This window comes from Dermacentor albipictus, chromosome 3 (genome assembly GCF_038994185.2).
Source record: "Dermacentor albipictus isolate Rhodes 1998 colony chromosome 3, USDA_Dalb.pri_finalv2, whole genome shotgun sequence".
NCBI classification, from domain to species: domain Eukaryota; kingdom Metazoa; phylum Arthropoda; class Arachnida; order Ixodida; family Ixodidae; genus Dermacentor; species Dermacentor albipictus.
The window spans coordinates 20,122,421-20,138,304 of NC_091823.1; the positions used below are offsets into that span (position 1 = coordinate 20,122,421).

At 45.1% G+C, this 15,884-nt stretch overlaps 1 protein-coding gene across 3 annotated transcripts in view; it reads left to right on the top strand.

Annotated features, from left to right (window-relative positions):
* Window positions 1-15,884, top strand: part of tho2 (THO complex subunit 2-like protein) — a 111,329-nt gene that overhangs the window by 50,400 nt on the left and 45,045 nt on the right. For all 3 annotated transcript variants that reach the window (XM_070535213.1, XM_070535215.1, XM_070535214.1), the window contains exons 16-21: window positions 6,218-6,298; window positions 8,627-8,723; window positions 8,811-8,928; window positions 9,634-9,813; window positions 10,767-10,931; window positions 12,001-12,063. In XM_070535213.1, coding sequence (XP_070391314.1) covers window positions 6,218-6,298; window positions 8,627-8,723; window positions 8,811-8,928; window positions 9,634-9,813; window positions 10,767-10,931; window positions 12,001-12,063 — 704 coding nt within the window. The remainder of the gene's footprint in view (window positions 1-6,217; window positions 6,299-8,626; window positions 8,724-8,810; window positions 8,929-9,633; window positions 9,814-10,766; window positions 10,932-12,000; window positions 12,064-15,884) is intronic.

Genomic DNA, 15,884 nt, shown 5'->3' on the forward strand with positions numbered 1-15,884 from the left:
GAGCTGCAAGCAGCCGCAACCAGTGCTTCCTGTGTGTGCCAGACCTATGTTGGTACATTGTTCTCAGCAGGGGCTTTTTGAGTGCAACAGGCATCTATACATGTAGCACTAGGCGGAGGGACTATTGGAACTGACCCACAATGCATTGTGCCATTTGCTAAGTGTAACAAGGGTCCAACCACAGTGCTTGCACCAGAGGAAGATGGAGAGTATTACCACTTGTTCACCCTCTTCGCAGGGGTCTTAGAGTTCCTGACATAGGGAGTGGCATTCCAGCCAAAGAGGGCAAGCACCGTGCTGTAGCAACAAAACTACAACCAGGCATGATGGAAATGCTTGACGACTTCAGCCCTTTGTTCACTGCAATTCCTGCATGTACTACCCCGCCCAGCACTGCATGGACACAGGGGTTAGTGTGCCTGTGAGATGCAAGTTTTGTCCAGTGAATGCTAAGAAGCAGAAAATCATTGAAGGCTGTATGCATGGCCTCCTAGGGCAGGGTCTTATAAAGCAAAGCAGCAGCCTTTGGGCTAGTGTCCCGGTGTTCGTTGCGAAGAATTCTGGAGGCTACTGGCTTGCTGTAGACTACCGACCGTTGAATGCACGAACCAAGGTACCTGCCTACGCAATGCCTTGAATGGGCTGGCTGCTAGCACCACTTGGCTGAGCTCAGTGGTTCTCAAGCTTCAATCTCTCGCTAGCTTTTTTTTTTTTTCCAGATTCCTGTTTGCGATGCCCACATTATGAAAACGGCCTTCATCTGCCATCAGAATGAGTATAAATTAGTCAGGATGCTTTTCGGTGTATCAGCTCACCCAGCAGCTTTTCAAACCTTGATAGACTGTGTGCTACAGGGAATTACTCAACACTTCGCTATGACATTTTTAGATAATGTTCTAGTCTATTCATAGATGCTTGAAAATCATGTTTAGCAGGTGGGGCAAGTGCTGCAGTATATTGAAGGTACTTGCCTTACGATTAACTCGGACAAAATACAGTTTTGCCGTCAGTCCTTTGAGTTTTTGGGCCACGTCATCTTACCTGGGCAGTGCAGACCAGATGAAAAGGTGCATGCAATGCTCGATTAGCCAAGACCCAGCACACTTAAGCAGTTGAAAGCCTTCTTGAGGCTTGCTGGCTATTATAGGAACTTACCCACACTTTTCACTGACAGCGCATCCACTCACGAACCTTTCGGAGAAGAATGAGCCATGGCAATGAGCAGACAGTTGAAAGCTTAAAAGCAGGCTTTTACTGCACTTAAAGGGACACTAAAGGTTACTATTAAGTCAACGTGGACTGTTGAAATACTATCACAGAAACCTCGAAACGCTTGTTTCGTGGCAAGGAGAGACTTATTTTAAGAGAAAATGCGTTCTGAAGCGTCCGCGTACCTCTAGCGCAGTTCAAATCGCCCGCCCTCCGATCGAGGAGAACTGACATCATGGTCTCATAGTGACGTTGCGCCATCGGTGAGTAGAACGGCGTCCGCAGACGGCGCTACGGCTTTTCTGCGCAAAACGCAAACGCGCGGCCAGAAACAGAGCCAAGACAGAGTCGACAGCAGAGCGAAAGCGGGAGTATGGTGGCTAGCGGAAGGAGAAACTAATTACGTCCCACGGCACACGGAAAGTCCGTTTTCGTTAAACTATAGGCTGCGGCGAGCTCGCAGCGTGGTCGGCGTGGTCTGTGAGAAGTGACGAGCCTTTCCGCACTCGCAACAGGGCATAAAAAAGTGCGAATCGACGCAAAACTCAGCCTAGAAACATGCTTCGCCACAGCCGACCCAGATGTCGTTTCCCGCACCGCCACCAGGCGCCGCTACTATACCTCAAGCTCCAGCGCAAGACGCCCATAAGCTGGCACTTCATTCTATGACGCAAACTTCGACGCTCGTCGCAATGGACCCTGGCACCGACAGATTGGCTCGCGATGGTGGGCTCAACTTCAGCGATTTGAGCACCGACGAGCGCGAACTGCTGCTGAGGGCTCGCACTGCCGGCGTCGTTGCGTAGTACGACGGCGGCCTCGACACCGGCTCTCCGGAGCGGGAAAGCAACGAGGGCTTCCCACGACATCACATGGACGTGGCATTCTCGCTGCTTGTTCCAAATGAAAGTTTCGCGAGCCAGCAGAACCCTCACAGCACGACGCGATAACGAAAGTACTGAAACTCCAAAGCGTGCGCGGCGCAGAGTCGAGCGAAAACGAAACCTTTCGACCACCCATACTACTGAAGGGTAACGTCAAAATCTTATTTTTTGTTAGAATCGAGTAGACGTAGACAAGTAGCATTTTCTTCCGTCTTATAATCGAATGAAATGATATTTTTAATACGAGTAGTTGAGTATTAGTAACATAAATTACGGGGAGACCTTTCGTCATCGGTTTAGTACCGGAATGTCGCTGGGGGGTCTCAAATCGTGTCATGCATTTACCTCAATTTCTCGGTTACTAAAGCTCTGTTCGCGATTATATTGACGCCTTAGACGTTCTAGAACATTGCTCTACCACTTTAACTTGACTTTCTGGTAACCTTTAGTGTCCCTTTAAGCAATCCTTAGCTCAAGATGTAGTTGTGGGCCTTCCAAGTCTAAACCAACCTTTCATGTTTGAAACTGATGCAAGCATTGTCAGCATTGCAGCAGTGCTACTGCAGGCTGGCCCTGGTGAACTGCAGCCTGTTTCCTTAGTAGGGTTCTTGCAGAGACCAAAAGTCATTGTAGTACTATCCAGGAGTGGAAACGCCTTGCAGTAGTGTGGGTAGTGGACAAGTTCAAGGCCTACGTTGAATTTACTGAGTTTGAGATGTACTGTGACCACTCGTCCTTCTCATGGATGTTTAGCACCAACTAAGATTTGCCTAGATGTCAAGTGTTGGGTCCTATGACTGCAGGGCTTAAATTTCCAAATCAAGCACAGATGGGGACCTGAAAACATTCCTGGAGGTGCCTTGAGCACAGCCCCTCTCCAATGTGAAGACCACCCAAGTGACAGTCTGCAAGAGACGCTGTTCCCCATTGCTGCTCCAGAACCTCAAGCGAAAATCACATTTGAGAAAGTAGCAGTAGCTTTAGAAAAGGTCGCCACGCTCTTAGGTGACACGGGACTTTTCGTCCAAGAATAGGCTCTTGATGGCCGTCACTCAAAACTGAAGACTGTGGTCCAAGAGACTAGGCTCCCGAGCTGTGACCCTGATCACCACCTTCTTCATGATCTGGCAGAGACAACAAAACTGGAGTCAAGCAGACTGCTGGTTCAGCAAAGAGGCCGCAAGAAGGTACCATGGCTACTAGCACTGAAGATGGCACACGACCACCTCACTGCAGGCAATGCTGGATTTTTCGAAACCATGAGCCGTGTGTCAGCACGGTTTGTGTGGCTGGGCATGCGGGCTGACATATGAAAGTATGAGCAGTATTGTGCTCTCTATCGGTGCCCAAAAGCTTGACACCAAAATCCTGAGGGCCTCATATGAACAGTCAGTGGGCCAAAGTTCCCACGGACGAGCTTAATGTCGATATTATTGGGCCCTTGCCATCTACACCTCGTGGTTACAAATACTTTCTGGCTGTTATTGACAGATTCATTAAGTATTCAGAGCTCTTGCTTGTGTGAGTGGCAACAAGTATGAAAATCTTAGAGTGTACGGTTGCAGTTTTCTGTTGCCATGCCACATCTGTGGCCATTACAAGTGATAATGGGAAGCCCTTCGTGAGCACTTTATGACGCAGTCTCCTAAAACACTGGGGCATCACAAGACCATCATACTGTGCGATGCCGACTGGCGGGAAAAATGGTTGAGCGCCACAATGGCACCATTAAGCAGTGTTTATGAGCATACTGCTCCGGCAGTGGCACACAATGCCTTTGCTGCAGAACTTCAGCAGTGCCTTGAAGAGGCCCTCAAGTTTACTCAGAAACATCAAGCAACTGCTCGGCAAGTGCAGAAGTCCAGTTACGGCTGTCATCAGTAGCCAACTAACGTTAAAGACGGTGACCTTGTGCTCTTAGACACACCTTGAGTGGTGCTGCCAAGGGTGTCTCGGCTAAGTTGGCACTGCGGCCACGTAATTCTTAGGGTGGTCAAGTGCTTAACTGACAATGACTTTGTCTTGAGTGACTCTACTATGAGAGATCGTTCAACTATTGCTCACACAGACCAGTTGGTGCTCTACGATGAACCACGGCTTCTCTCTTCCCATACTGCTTAACGTCTTGAGGATGTGGGTTCTTTCACCTGTACTTTTGGGACAAAGGAACGACAACACAGTAGTGCAAACAATCACAAGGGCATTTATTGCACCTTTCGTAGATCAATGCTTGCTAGCCGAGTTGCTATCCACAAAACATGCCGATGGGCGCGCGACAAATCTCGAAGTCCGACTCACCACTACCGGATAGCGTGCGAATATGTTCGCCCCATGCTGGATCCAAACGCCTGGTCGTTCGCATGTACAGTCACGCGAACAGTGGCGCGTTCCAAGGCGGCCACGCGAGACGGTCTCGCAGAAGCGTGGATTGGCGCACGCGCGGCACGGCACGTCCGCACTGCTTGCTGTCCCGAACCCAAGAGAGAGAGCTTTCTCCTTTTTGCTCCCAAGTAACCCCACCGGAGGCAGCATTAGCAGCGTAACACTTGCGCCATCTCTCGTACTGCACCTCAACCAGACCGACTGCCGCGGGCATCACGCAGTCCACGCGGCGAAGCCGGATTGCAGGGAAAGGGAGCTATGCGGGAAAAACATATCAGGGGATGCGCGAGAATCGCGCATCCCCACAAGGAAAGGGGGGGTATTGTGAGGAGAGAGCGGCAGCTTAAACAGACAGGGAGCTCCAAGGCATGCTGGGCAAGTCACTGTTCTCGGAGGCTGCACGTCCGATTGATATTGTTGCTAGGGAAAGGACCAAGTGGCGGGAGCAAACATGGTTCTTAGCGTTTGTTTCTATCTAATCTAAAAATATGTGTTGTATTTCGTGCGGAATTCTGTGATAATTTCGTACTGCTGGTGAAATTTCACCTGAGAAGCATGCTTAGACAATGGACAGATAAGCTGTACAGGAAAACCAGCCTCTTACTAGCAAGGGATATGAGTTTGCAGACAGCAAGGGAACACACTTTTGCAGGTGCCACCCCCAATCCTGAGCTTATTGCTCGACAGCAAATGTGATGAGTGACAACTGGCACAGGGTCAATTGCCTCCCAGTTTACGAGCAGTTGGTGCTGAATAACAAGGCACAGGTTGGCGAGAATAGACAGCTAGTGGGAACAGCTCAGTTTTCTAAGTTAACGTTAACCAAACATACAATCATTCAGTATAACAGCTAACTAGTTTAATTTTTTGCCATTGACAGTATAATTGCAATGTTTTGATATGTTAAAATAGCCCCACTTGCTAATAAATGCATCCACATATCATTATTTGATATTCGATTCGACATTCAAAGCTAAGTACAGTTTTACACCTTTATAGCAAAGTTCTTGGGGCTTTCAAAATCATTCATTATACAGGTAATCTTGCTCTAAAGGTTGCACACCACAGAGCTCACAATAGAACCAGGACATACTTTTTCCTTCATTTTACAAGTTCGTTTTGTTGTAGATGCGCATGACTATATTCGTAGTTGATGCATATTTAAAAATATTCATATTGATAGTCGCATACACCTACTTAAAACAAGTAATTTTTTTTTCTTTTGTCAGTGGCTGGTGGAGCTACATTCGTGGTGGTGTTCTCACATATTCTAGAACTTGACCACACGTTTAATCTAAACACTTCCTTATTCCCTGTTTTCACGATGGAATAAGCTGAGAAAATAAAAATGCTAGTGCCTTTTTCACCTAGAGTTGAACCCCCGTATTCAAAAATGCACCTTAATTGAAGCCTATGCTTGACTTTATCTCGATGACGCCTGGTGCAAACATGCTGAAGGTGCTCATTGAGTTTCCTTCGCGACGTTCACGTCGGGCGTTATTTGGACCAAGTGAAGCATGGGCTTCAATAAGGTGCATTTCTAATTATGGGAGTAAGTGTCCTCCCAAACTTGGGTCAACTTGGGCGTGGGATAAAGCAGGTGCTTAGGTTCAAGTTTACTTCTTTGTGTGCAAATGTTGAATGCCACAACAATTGTACAATTGGCTTATATGTGAAAAATGTCGTACTTTGAGCAAATAAATTGTTATGAGTGGCTTTCCTTGACCATTTAAGCCTCACAGACTGTGTTGTTGAGGCTCTTTCTTCACCTGAAAAGGATCGCATGAAGCATGACGGCACCAGCATCTCAATGTGGTTGCAGAGTAAGTTTGTCAACAGTGTTGAAAGTGACTTTGCATATTAGTTAACTTTATGTGCCTGCCACCTTCTGTTCAATAATTCAACCACGAATATGTGGTAGCATTTTGTAATTATGAACTATCACTCAGGACAGTGCTTCCCATGATACTGCATTGCAGAGCATAAAAAAAAAAGTGAATGTGACCCCCATCTCTTCTTCCTATTTTATTTTCCCTTGTGTTTAGGGGAGCCGCAAGCAACTTTAGACATGAGAAAAAAATATTTTGTTTCAATTTCATGTTGTCAGGAGGGATCGTTCGGATAGGAAATCAATGCTAAAGAAAACACGCACACCATCAGGAACAATCTTTATAATGATGATGCTGCTTGTTACCGCATAATTTTTAAAAACCCAAACTGCTTAGATACTGTAGATTTTATATTTCAGAAGCTGTGCAGTACCTGTCCAATAGAGTGGGCATTGACAGTATAGCCTCAGAAATAGCTATGGCATGTTATTGGACCATTGTGTGTCCTCATATGCAGCCTGGGTGGTTGATTTTGGTTATGTATTCAGCTCCTACTACTGCGTCACCTTAAAGGGGTACCGACACGTACTGTAAAGTTGTAGGAGCTTTACCACACACTTCTCGTGCTTAAAAAAATCGCACTTCAGCAAGTGTGAAGGTTGGGTTAATAAGGTAAAATAATTTGATACTAAAGTTGGTCTTGCAATACCGAACTTGGCATCACTGGGATTGTCGGGATCTAGTAACGCAGCAAAGGTACAGTACTCATTTGAATACAAGGTGTTTTTTTCCCCAGAATCCTTGGCGTCGAAGTCACCCCCCACCTTACATGTGAAGCAGATAGATTCAGTTTTAATATGGCAGCAGCAGGGCCATATTTAAAGGGACACTCGGGCGAAACAGTAAATCAGTTTAGACTAATAAAGCATTGTTTGAGAACCCTGCAGGCAGTCATTTCAAAATAATAGTATGATTATTCGATGAGAAAATTAAGGTTGAATTATCAGTATGTTAATTTCGCGCCGAAACCCTGATGCCGGTTTACAGTGTGGTGTCAGGGACTCCAAAGTATGTTTTCGCATTTGGGCCGCGTTGGCTGAGTGAAGGTTCCTGAAAGTTGCTATGTTTAATATTCCGTTCCTTTAGAACACAATGTAGGCAGTCCGTACTCCTGTATAAGTAACTAGGCCCTAGAAGATGCCATCAAAATCCATAATGTCACAGCGACTAGGTGCGTGAACTTCTGGGGGGCGTCACCACCCGTCTTTCGTTCTTGCACTTTTTCTGGCTTACCAAGCGTCTTATTGTGGTGAGAATGGTGTATCTAGTGTTGTAGAAAGGTAATTTATTGATGCCAAAGAAATCATTTTTCTTTTTAGTGTCTCTTTAAATTACAGTGCAAATTGTACCAACTAATTTAGCAGCTGAGGCAGTGCTGCATTTTCGAGCGTATGATCCATAGAGTATTAGAAAATTTGGACAGAAAGGTGGAGTGCGGGTTACATCCAAATTTTGCATTGAGGTGTGGCTTTGCAGCAGATGGAATTTTGTCCTTTGGAGTGGTTTCACAGCATCAAAGCGTGCACTGCCGTAAAGCCCCACTGCAAGGGAAAGTTCTCACTAATCCAGTTTTATCATCTCCTAGGGAACTCCACCCACTCCATGCCTCCGTGTATTGAAACTCCCTTCCAACCTATTTCATGGTCGCTATTTTGCATTTTGGCTGGGGTAGTAATTGAGTATTTCGGGCACTCCTGCCAAGTTTGAATAATCTGCCAGCTACTCTCTATCCCGTATGTTAGTGTGCACACTGAAATTCTTCTTGAGGGGGTGGGTTCCCTAATTGCACCCTATTCTTATAATCGAATAAATACTATAGTAACTGGTTTCATGCACCACTGTGGTTCTTATGGTGATGTTGCTTTAAAAAAAAAACTAGGAATAAAAGGCTGAATGAAATGTCGACACTGAAGAAGAGAAGGTGAATGTACTTGGCGGTTCATATGATTTGATGAATTAATGTCATGTCTCTATATTCTGTCTTTCTGTTTCTCTTTCATGTTTATTATTCACTCATATTGTGTCAGTTACATTGACATTGTCTTGTTTAGCATTGACACTTCAGTTAATTCCTTCTTTTTTTTTCTTTCCCCCATTCTCTGCAGTAAAGCACTTAGCGAGTTCAAACCTCCTAAAAATTCTTAATAGGAACAAATTAAGATGGCAGAAAGAAGGTTTGCATGTTACGCGTGTATTTAGTCAGGATCCAACTGCCAAAGAAACAATGTAAACACTCAGAACTGACTCTTTTGTATTTATCAGGCCTCGCCAGCTTCTGTGGAGCTGTCTTCAAGAAGTACTCCATTGACTTGACAGGGCTTCTTCAGCTTGTCGCTAACCAGCTGAAGGCTGAGAGAAGGTAACTCAATTTCAACCGAGAGTGGTTACATGAACTGTCATTCATTAACTGGCTACAATAGGTGTGTGTTTTCTTTCCTTTCATAAGCCTGGACCTGCTGGTACTCAAGGAAATAGTACAGAAAATGACTGGCATTGAGTCTACTGAGCAGGCCACTCAAGATCAACTGGAAGCTATGTGTGGAGGAGAGCTCCTCAAAGCTGAGGTGAACTTGATACCTTCATACTTCATTGTTTTAAAAACACTGTAGCGTTAAGTTTGAGGTGCATCGCCAGGTGTATGTGTAGGGTACGGCAAAGAAGAAAAAGTGTGGCTTCCCACCTATGTGAGCACTTACCCTGGATAGTTAAGACTTCATGAGCTGGCTTTTCTGCTGTCTAGAATAATGTATTTATGGAAGTGGAGATATTGTAGAATATGTGACTCAAAACTTTAGTTGGATGTACCTTATAGCTCAGCTAACAACTCTATGACCTGTGCCATATGTTAATGCATGTGTTGCACACAGGTGGCATTAAAATAACTGTGTGCTGGGTATGTTGGGAAACATACTTGATACTACAGTGCAGAATTAAAAAGTACCAAATAGACAAGGCATACAAACACTTCACTGCTTTGCTCGTCTTGTCTTTCTTTTTGTATTGTGTAATTTCGCGCTGTAGTTACAGGTGGTGTGTTCACTAACCAGCCATCATGGTTGCATTCTAGTGGAGGCAGAAATTAAAAATAGCCTTATAATGATGCTTTGTCAATTAAATGGATCAAACTCAGTCCTACACCATAATGTACCTCATAGCACTTGCTGGCTCGTCATGTTAAAAAAAAAAGTCAGTCGGTCATTCAAAGCTCCGGCAATGACTGCTGTCCAGCTGAGGTAGACAGTGGATGAACAAAGGGCACCTGCTTGCAGGGAGGCTACTTCCACCAGTTGAGGAACACGAAGAAGTCGTCGCAGCGACTGAAGGATTCATTGCTGGAGCAGGACCTGGCACTTCCCCTGTGTTTACTCATGGCCCAGCAGAAGAATTGCATCCTTTACAGAGAGCAGGAGGCCTCACATCTGAAGCTAGTCGGCAAGCTGTATGACCAGGTGATGGCATGCTGCAATTTAAACATTCTTCGGACCTACTGGTGCCTTGCGGTGCCCGTGTCCTGCTAGGATCTACTGAATTTGGTGTTGCATGTTGGGGCACAGGCATTGCATTTTTGCTTTTGGCTTCGGCCTATGGTGCTCATGGCTGTGTGTGGTGTTTAACACCAAGGAACATACCTACTGAATCCCAAATTTTCTCTAAAGTTTACAAATTAAGGCTTGTTTTATGGTTTTATGAATGTTTTGTCAAGTTTTACAAAAAATATTTATTCGTTAAACATTTCGTTTGTTGGTCTTCTACCATATACTCTGGAGTCTTCTGATAGTGAAGGGACACTAGATGGGTACTTGCTTGAGCAAGTTTATTCAAACAGGTTCCTGAAGCAGGTAAAATCAGCAACAGCAAAGTTGCTGAAAAAATCACTGTAATCTAAAAACTGTGTTTGTCAGTTTCAGCTGTTTGAAGTTTGCTGCTGCTTGTCTGCTCTGTCTAAAGGTAAATCATAATTAATAAAGTCTGTGTGTGTCACATAAAAGCATGAGATCAGAGCAGGGTTTAAAAGATGTGTGCTATTTTCCTCCCTTCCAGTGTTGTGTCATCTATTGCGCATTATGTCTTTTAAGGTTACCAGGTTAGAATGTGTGTGAAGATATGCAACCAGTTCAGTCATTGAGAATGCATCATAGGACCAGCGTGAATGAGCAAGGGAGAGGAGGAAGGAAACACAGGATGAATGGTCATTTTGTCTTTCCTTCCTAGTTTCGTTGCGATAGCCCCAAGGTGCATTATGAATCCATGCAGTAATAGCTCAGTACTGTGATAGTCATCACAGTTTGTGGGCACAATAAAGTTGTTTGCATGGCCATATATGGTGTCATGGTCATTAAATATATTGAGGTTTGGAGTGATCCAAGAAAAGTATCCTTTGATCACTGTCGTCTCCTTACAGTGCCAGGACACGCTTGTGCAGTTCTGCAGCTTCCTCTCAAGCAGCCTGAGTACAGAGGAATATGCAGGAAGGCTACCTTCAGTGGACCAACTCCTGTCAAAATTTCATGTGCAGGCAGATGTGTCTTTCTTTCTGGCAAGGCCCATGTTTGGACACCAGATCAACGTGAGTGCGCCTCCTCGCCTTTCCAACATTTTTTATTGATACGAAAACATCGAATGGCTCATTGAGCAAAAAAGCCAGCGTCCGGCATTTGTAGCAGTGAAACGGCATCTGAATTTGACTACGACACCACATCACGAGCGCATCTCAACGGAGCAAAGTGGGTTAAAGGGAGCACCTGCTGCTGCAGTAGCGTGCCAGGTGTAGCGTGAGGGGAGAGGGCATCACCGCTGTGTTATCCGTGCCTCTTGCCTGCGTTGTTATTGTGCCTCCGTAAGGCCAAATCAAAATCCGCCAAACATCTCAGCGCGTTTGCTTGCCCACAAAGAGTTCATAACTTGAAGGACCATTCAGCAGCATTCAGTTAGGTATTAAATGCTTTTGCATTCAAAACTCACAAGTGCTTAGGGGTCCTCAGAAATTGTTTTTTTCTTTTTCTTTTTGCAAAGTGGCAAAGACTAATTTTAATAATAGGACCATTGCAAAATGCATTTTTTTCTCAAATTTTTTACCTGGTTCTAGTTGTTAGCACTGTGACATCGCACAATAGCAGTACAAGTGCTATGAGGCTTGCCAAAATGAGTGCTGTCCTTCAACTTATTAGATTGTTGGTGCTGCAGCATTAATGTGATGGCACACAAGCCTCCCTCCTGAGGTCTTGCAGACTCCAGCGCTGCTTATTTAGTGATCAGATCAAAAGGAGTATGTAGACTGTCATGACAATTAGGGTTTGTTGGTATGGCCGTATCTAAGGTAATTATAGCACAGGTACATTGGGAAGAAGCCATGTACATGTGCTACAATTGTCATTGATGTGTCCATCGGCTGTCGTAGCAGTGTTCACACTTCATGATGCCAAGTGCACAGCTTCCAACTGCTAAAGCTACTCATTCACTATTCAGAGGCAGTCCACTAATATAAAACATGGCATGCATTGTACAATACAATTAGATGTGATATTAATATTCGTACCAGCAAGAATACCTGGGCTGCAGTTTTGACACTCTTCCACTGCTTTATTATCACTGTGGTGCTCATCCTGCTCTGCTTATCCTGTTCTGGTTTTCTGCAGCTCAAGTTTGATGAAGCCAAGAGGAAAGACAAGAGCTTCAAGACCCTGGCTGCTGCTCAAAAGGTAAATTTAAAACAAAGGTGTGCTTTTCAGCATTTTGCTATGTGTACCTTTAAAAGCTTCTATGTAGGATCTTCTCTTTCTTGCCTTCTTACTAAATTTATTATACTTGTTCCAAGGTGCACTTAGGGAAGCAATTCATCTTATTGAGAAAAAAAAAAAAGAGAAAGAGGCAAACGAAAATGTGTCACTAGACATCTTGACAGCAATTTCCTTAGTGTATCAACATAGTATGCAGAGTTTCATGGTGGTCGCACACAGAAAGATGTCTCAGTGTGAGGTAGTCTTTTTAGTAATCTGGTACAGTAGTATACAAGCATCTTATCCTAATGGAAGATTATATGACAATGCATTTCCTATTAGTAAAAGAAGTGAAATATGGGTTTGAAGTAAACTATGCTAGCACCTGCTGTGACAAAGAACCTGCTATGAGAAATTAGAAAGAAGAATGCAGTGAATGCAAGTTTTTCTACAAAATTGTGGCTCATGCATAAAATTAAGGCGCATGAATACACGGACCTTGTGTATTTGTTGAGATGCTGCATTAAACTGGCCCTGATCACCTTTCCTTGAAGCCTCAAAACTAATTGGAACAAATGAAGTGCTTCCAAGGAATATACGTTAAACCAAAATGAAACGAACTTCAGTATAACGAAATTCTCGTTGTAACGAAGTATTTCTTTTCATAACCTCTTGTGCATAGAACACCATGTATCTAGAACCTCAATATAACAAAGTGTGTTTTGTGGGGATGCGCGACTTTCAAGCGTCCCCTGATATGTTGTTTTCACGCATAGCTCCCGTCTCCTGTAATCCGGCTTCACCGTGTGGCTTGGTGCCAGTGGCAGTCAGTCTGGTTGAAGCACATTGCAAAAGATGGCGCGAGTGTTGCTCTGCTAACACCACCTAACAGCGGGGTTACTGGGGCGCAAAAAGGAGAAGGCTTTTGCTCTTTGGCTCGAGGTCGGCAAGTGGTGCAGACATTCTGCGTGTGTGCCAATCCATGCTTCTGTGAGACCGTCTCACGAGGCCTTCCCCGGAATGGACGAACACGATCGTTCGAACAAGCCACCATTCGCATGACTGTACATGCGAACGCCCAGGTGTTGGTTTCCTGCAAGCAGCGAACAAATTCGCTCGCCATCCTGTCGCGGGTAGTCGGACTTCCAGGATTTGCCTCGCGCCCATTGGCATGTTTTGTGGATAGCAACTCGGCTAGCAGGCATTAGTCTACGAAAGATGCAATAAATGCCCTTGTGATTGTTTGCATTACTGTGTTGTCGTTCCTTTGTCCCAAGAGCACGGATGAGAGCCCCACGGTTTGTATGCAATTTCAGTATAACTACATTTTACTGCCATCGCAAAAGAATGCTGAGGCAATAAATTGAAACTTCCATGGACACAGACAGTCAAATTATTTAATTATAAGCGGCTGCTTGCAAACGCACCTCTCAAATCACTGGCTTAGCTTTGCCTTGTGACAAGAGTGACCACTGGAGTGGAGCCACATCAGTTTTCATTTAAAGTGCAAATGTGATAAAATCCTATCGTGCCCTGCACACTGTGTGCTTTAGGTGCGAGTGAAAGTGTGCGAGGGTGGGACAAGAAAGATGGTGGCTTCACGAGTGCCACCTTCCAGTGTGAGCAAAGGAAAGAGGAGGAGGGGAGCAAGCTTGCGGTAATGCAATCAAGTGCTTGCGAGGGGGCGGGAGTTGGAGGGAGTGGGGTGTAAGTTTGCGCACGTCTCGATTTCTGGTACACGTCTCAGCTGTGGCTGAGCTTGGCTGTAAGCAAAGCTGAGTGCATACGCAGTCGCGCAAGCTCCTTTAGAGGTAATCTGCCGCGTGTTCAGAGTGGGCATGTCGAGGCTGTGCGGCATCATGTAAGGTGTCCTCCGGCAGGTTTGGTATTGGAGGTTGCGTAATCTCGAGTTTCGGTGACCCGTTGGAGCGAGAGGCAGATGAAGCATTTGCACCCATTGCCGGCACTTTTCATGATAGCGTCATCCCAGTGTGGGAGATGCTATCATGAAACTGTGCCATTCGTCGCCGACTCCTAAATTCATCAAAATTAATTTTGTCATTGGAGACTGCTTTCTTCAATTGCTCAATAATTTGGAAAATTCTGTGGCCTCTTTCCTTGTAAGAATAATCGATAGGCAACTGTACTTGTTTGCATGTAAGGTTGAATTTCAGTACAAAGAAGTTTCAATATACAAAGGCAAAGTGCTGCTTTTACCGACTTCGTAATATCGAGGTTTAACTGTATTACCAAAAGAATTATTGAAAAAGAGCAAGTACGAGCAGAGATATCACAAGGGCAATGTTTATTTTTCCCATTCCTCTTTAACGTCCAAAGGAGCGGGGCAGCGCTGATGGTGGCAGCCCGTCTATGGTGCTGTGTTTCATTCCTATGTGGGCAGGTGTAGCCCAACGTGAGCTGACAGTCCGTTTCTCCCAGAAGTGTTCAATTCTTATGAAACTTCGGAATGCAGATTTTTGATTACTTCAGCCTGTTTAGCTAACTGCATCAATTAATATATGCAGTAACAATAGGACGAAGCGTGCTGTTCCAAAGATCTTGCTTGCTTCATCTCAGCTGTCGGCTAATGGAAACTCTGTATGGGAATCTGCTCTATGATGACACATGACAGCTGCCAGCCCTGCCGGCTGCTTTGAAACGGGTTAGGACGGGGCCTGTGTTTGAAAAGAGGGTGTTCTAGGAATGTGCATCTTTGCACTCCGCTTGTGAATTCCATATGCCGCGCTTGATTGCAAAATTAAGCTGAGTTGTTCACAGTTGCATATACCTAGTACAATCTGCTGCATGCGTGAATGCAGTAACAACCTTGATTCGACCCTCGTTAATTAGGAAAATTGGATAATTCAGACTTGTCCATTGGTCCTGGCAGGTGTGTGCATTATTTAATGCAATGAAATGCATTAATGCGTATGTATTTGGCCGCACATCGGTCAATTCAGGCAACTCTCTGAGCTTGGCGAGTGCAGAGTGCTGCAAATGTGCGACGCAAAAGAGCAAAAGCGGCATTAGCGTCCATGGAAAGAAGCGGCGTGGTTCGCATCGCCGTAGTCGTCAGTAGAAATAATACGTAAATGACAGCAATACCAGAATGCTTCATGCCTATTTGTGCATTTAAAGCCTTTATTCTTGCGTTTACTGCCGTGCATAGCACTGCTTTGGCCACGTGCCTTCTTGGCTGCGTAGTAGCCATCCATGATCCGTCACTCAGTGCGTGCGTTGGCTGTGGGCCTTCATAACTGCAAGGTCACCATCCATGATTGTGTCGACAGCGGCCACAGTTTCAGGTGCAGCGGTTGCGGCAAACAGTGGTTTAGATTTTACTCAGTGCAATGCTGTAGAGGATGTCGAGCGCCATCTACATCGTGATGGGTGGCAACCTGGTGAAAAAATGATCAGGGGCCGTATTCTGAAACGATCGCTTTCAGCGACACTATCACCTTAGCCACACCTTCAACATCAGCGCGTGCTGATTGGCTGTTTTAGCAAAATTGGATGAGCTGATTGGCTGGTTGAGCACTAACTACATCATTCGATTTTGATCAACGAGCCAATCACTGCGTACCTGATGGCAAGGCTATTACCGTGGCGGTAGTGTCGTCAAAGTGTATCATTTCAGAATACGTCCCTAGGATGTGCGAGTGGTAGTGAAAAGCATGTCTAATGTTAAGAGGGGCTCTGTGAAGGAAGTCTCGAGACCTTTGCCACTGCAAGCACTGATCATTCACAAGATGGTGACAATTGCAGCTTCCGCACTGCTTTTCTGCAAAATAGAAACAGAATTT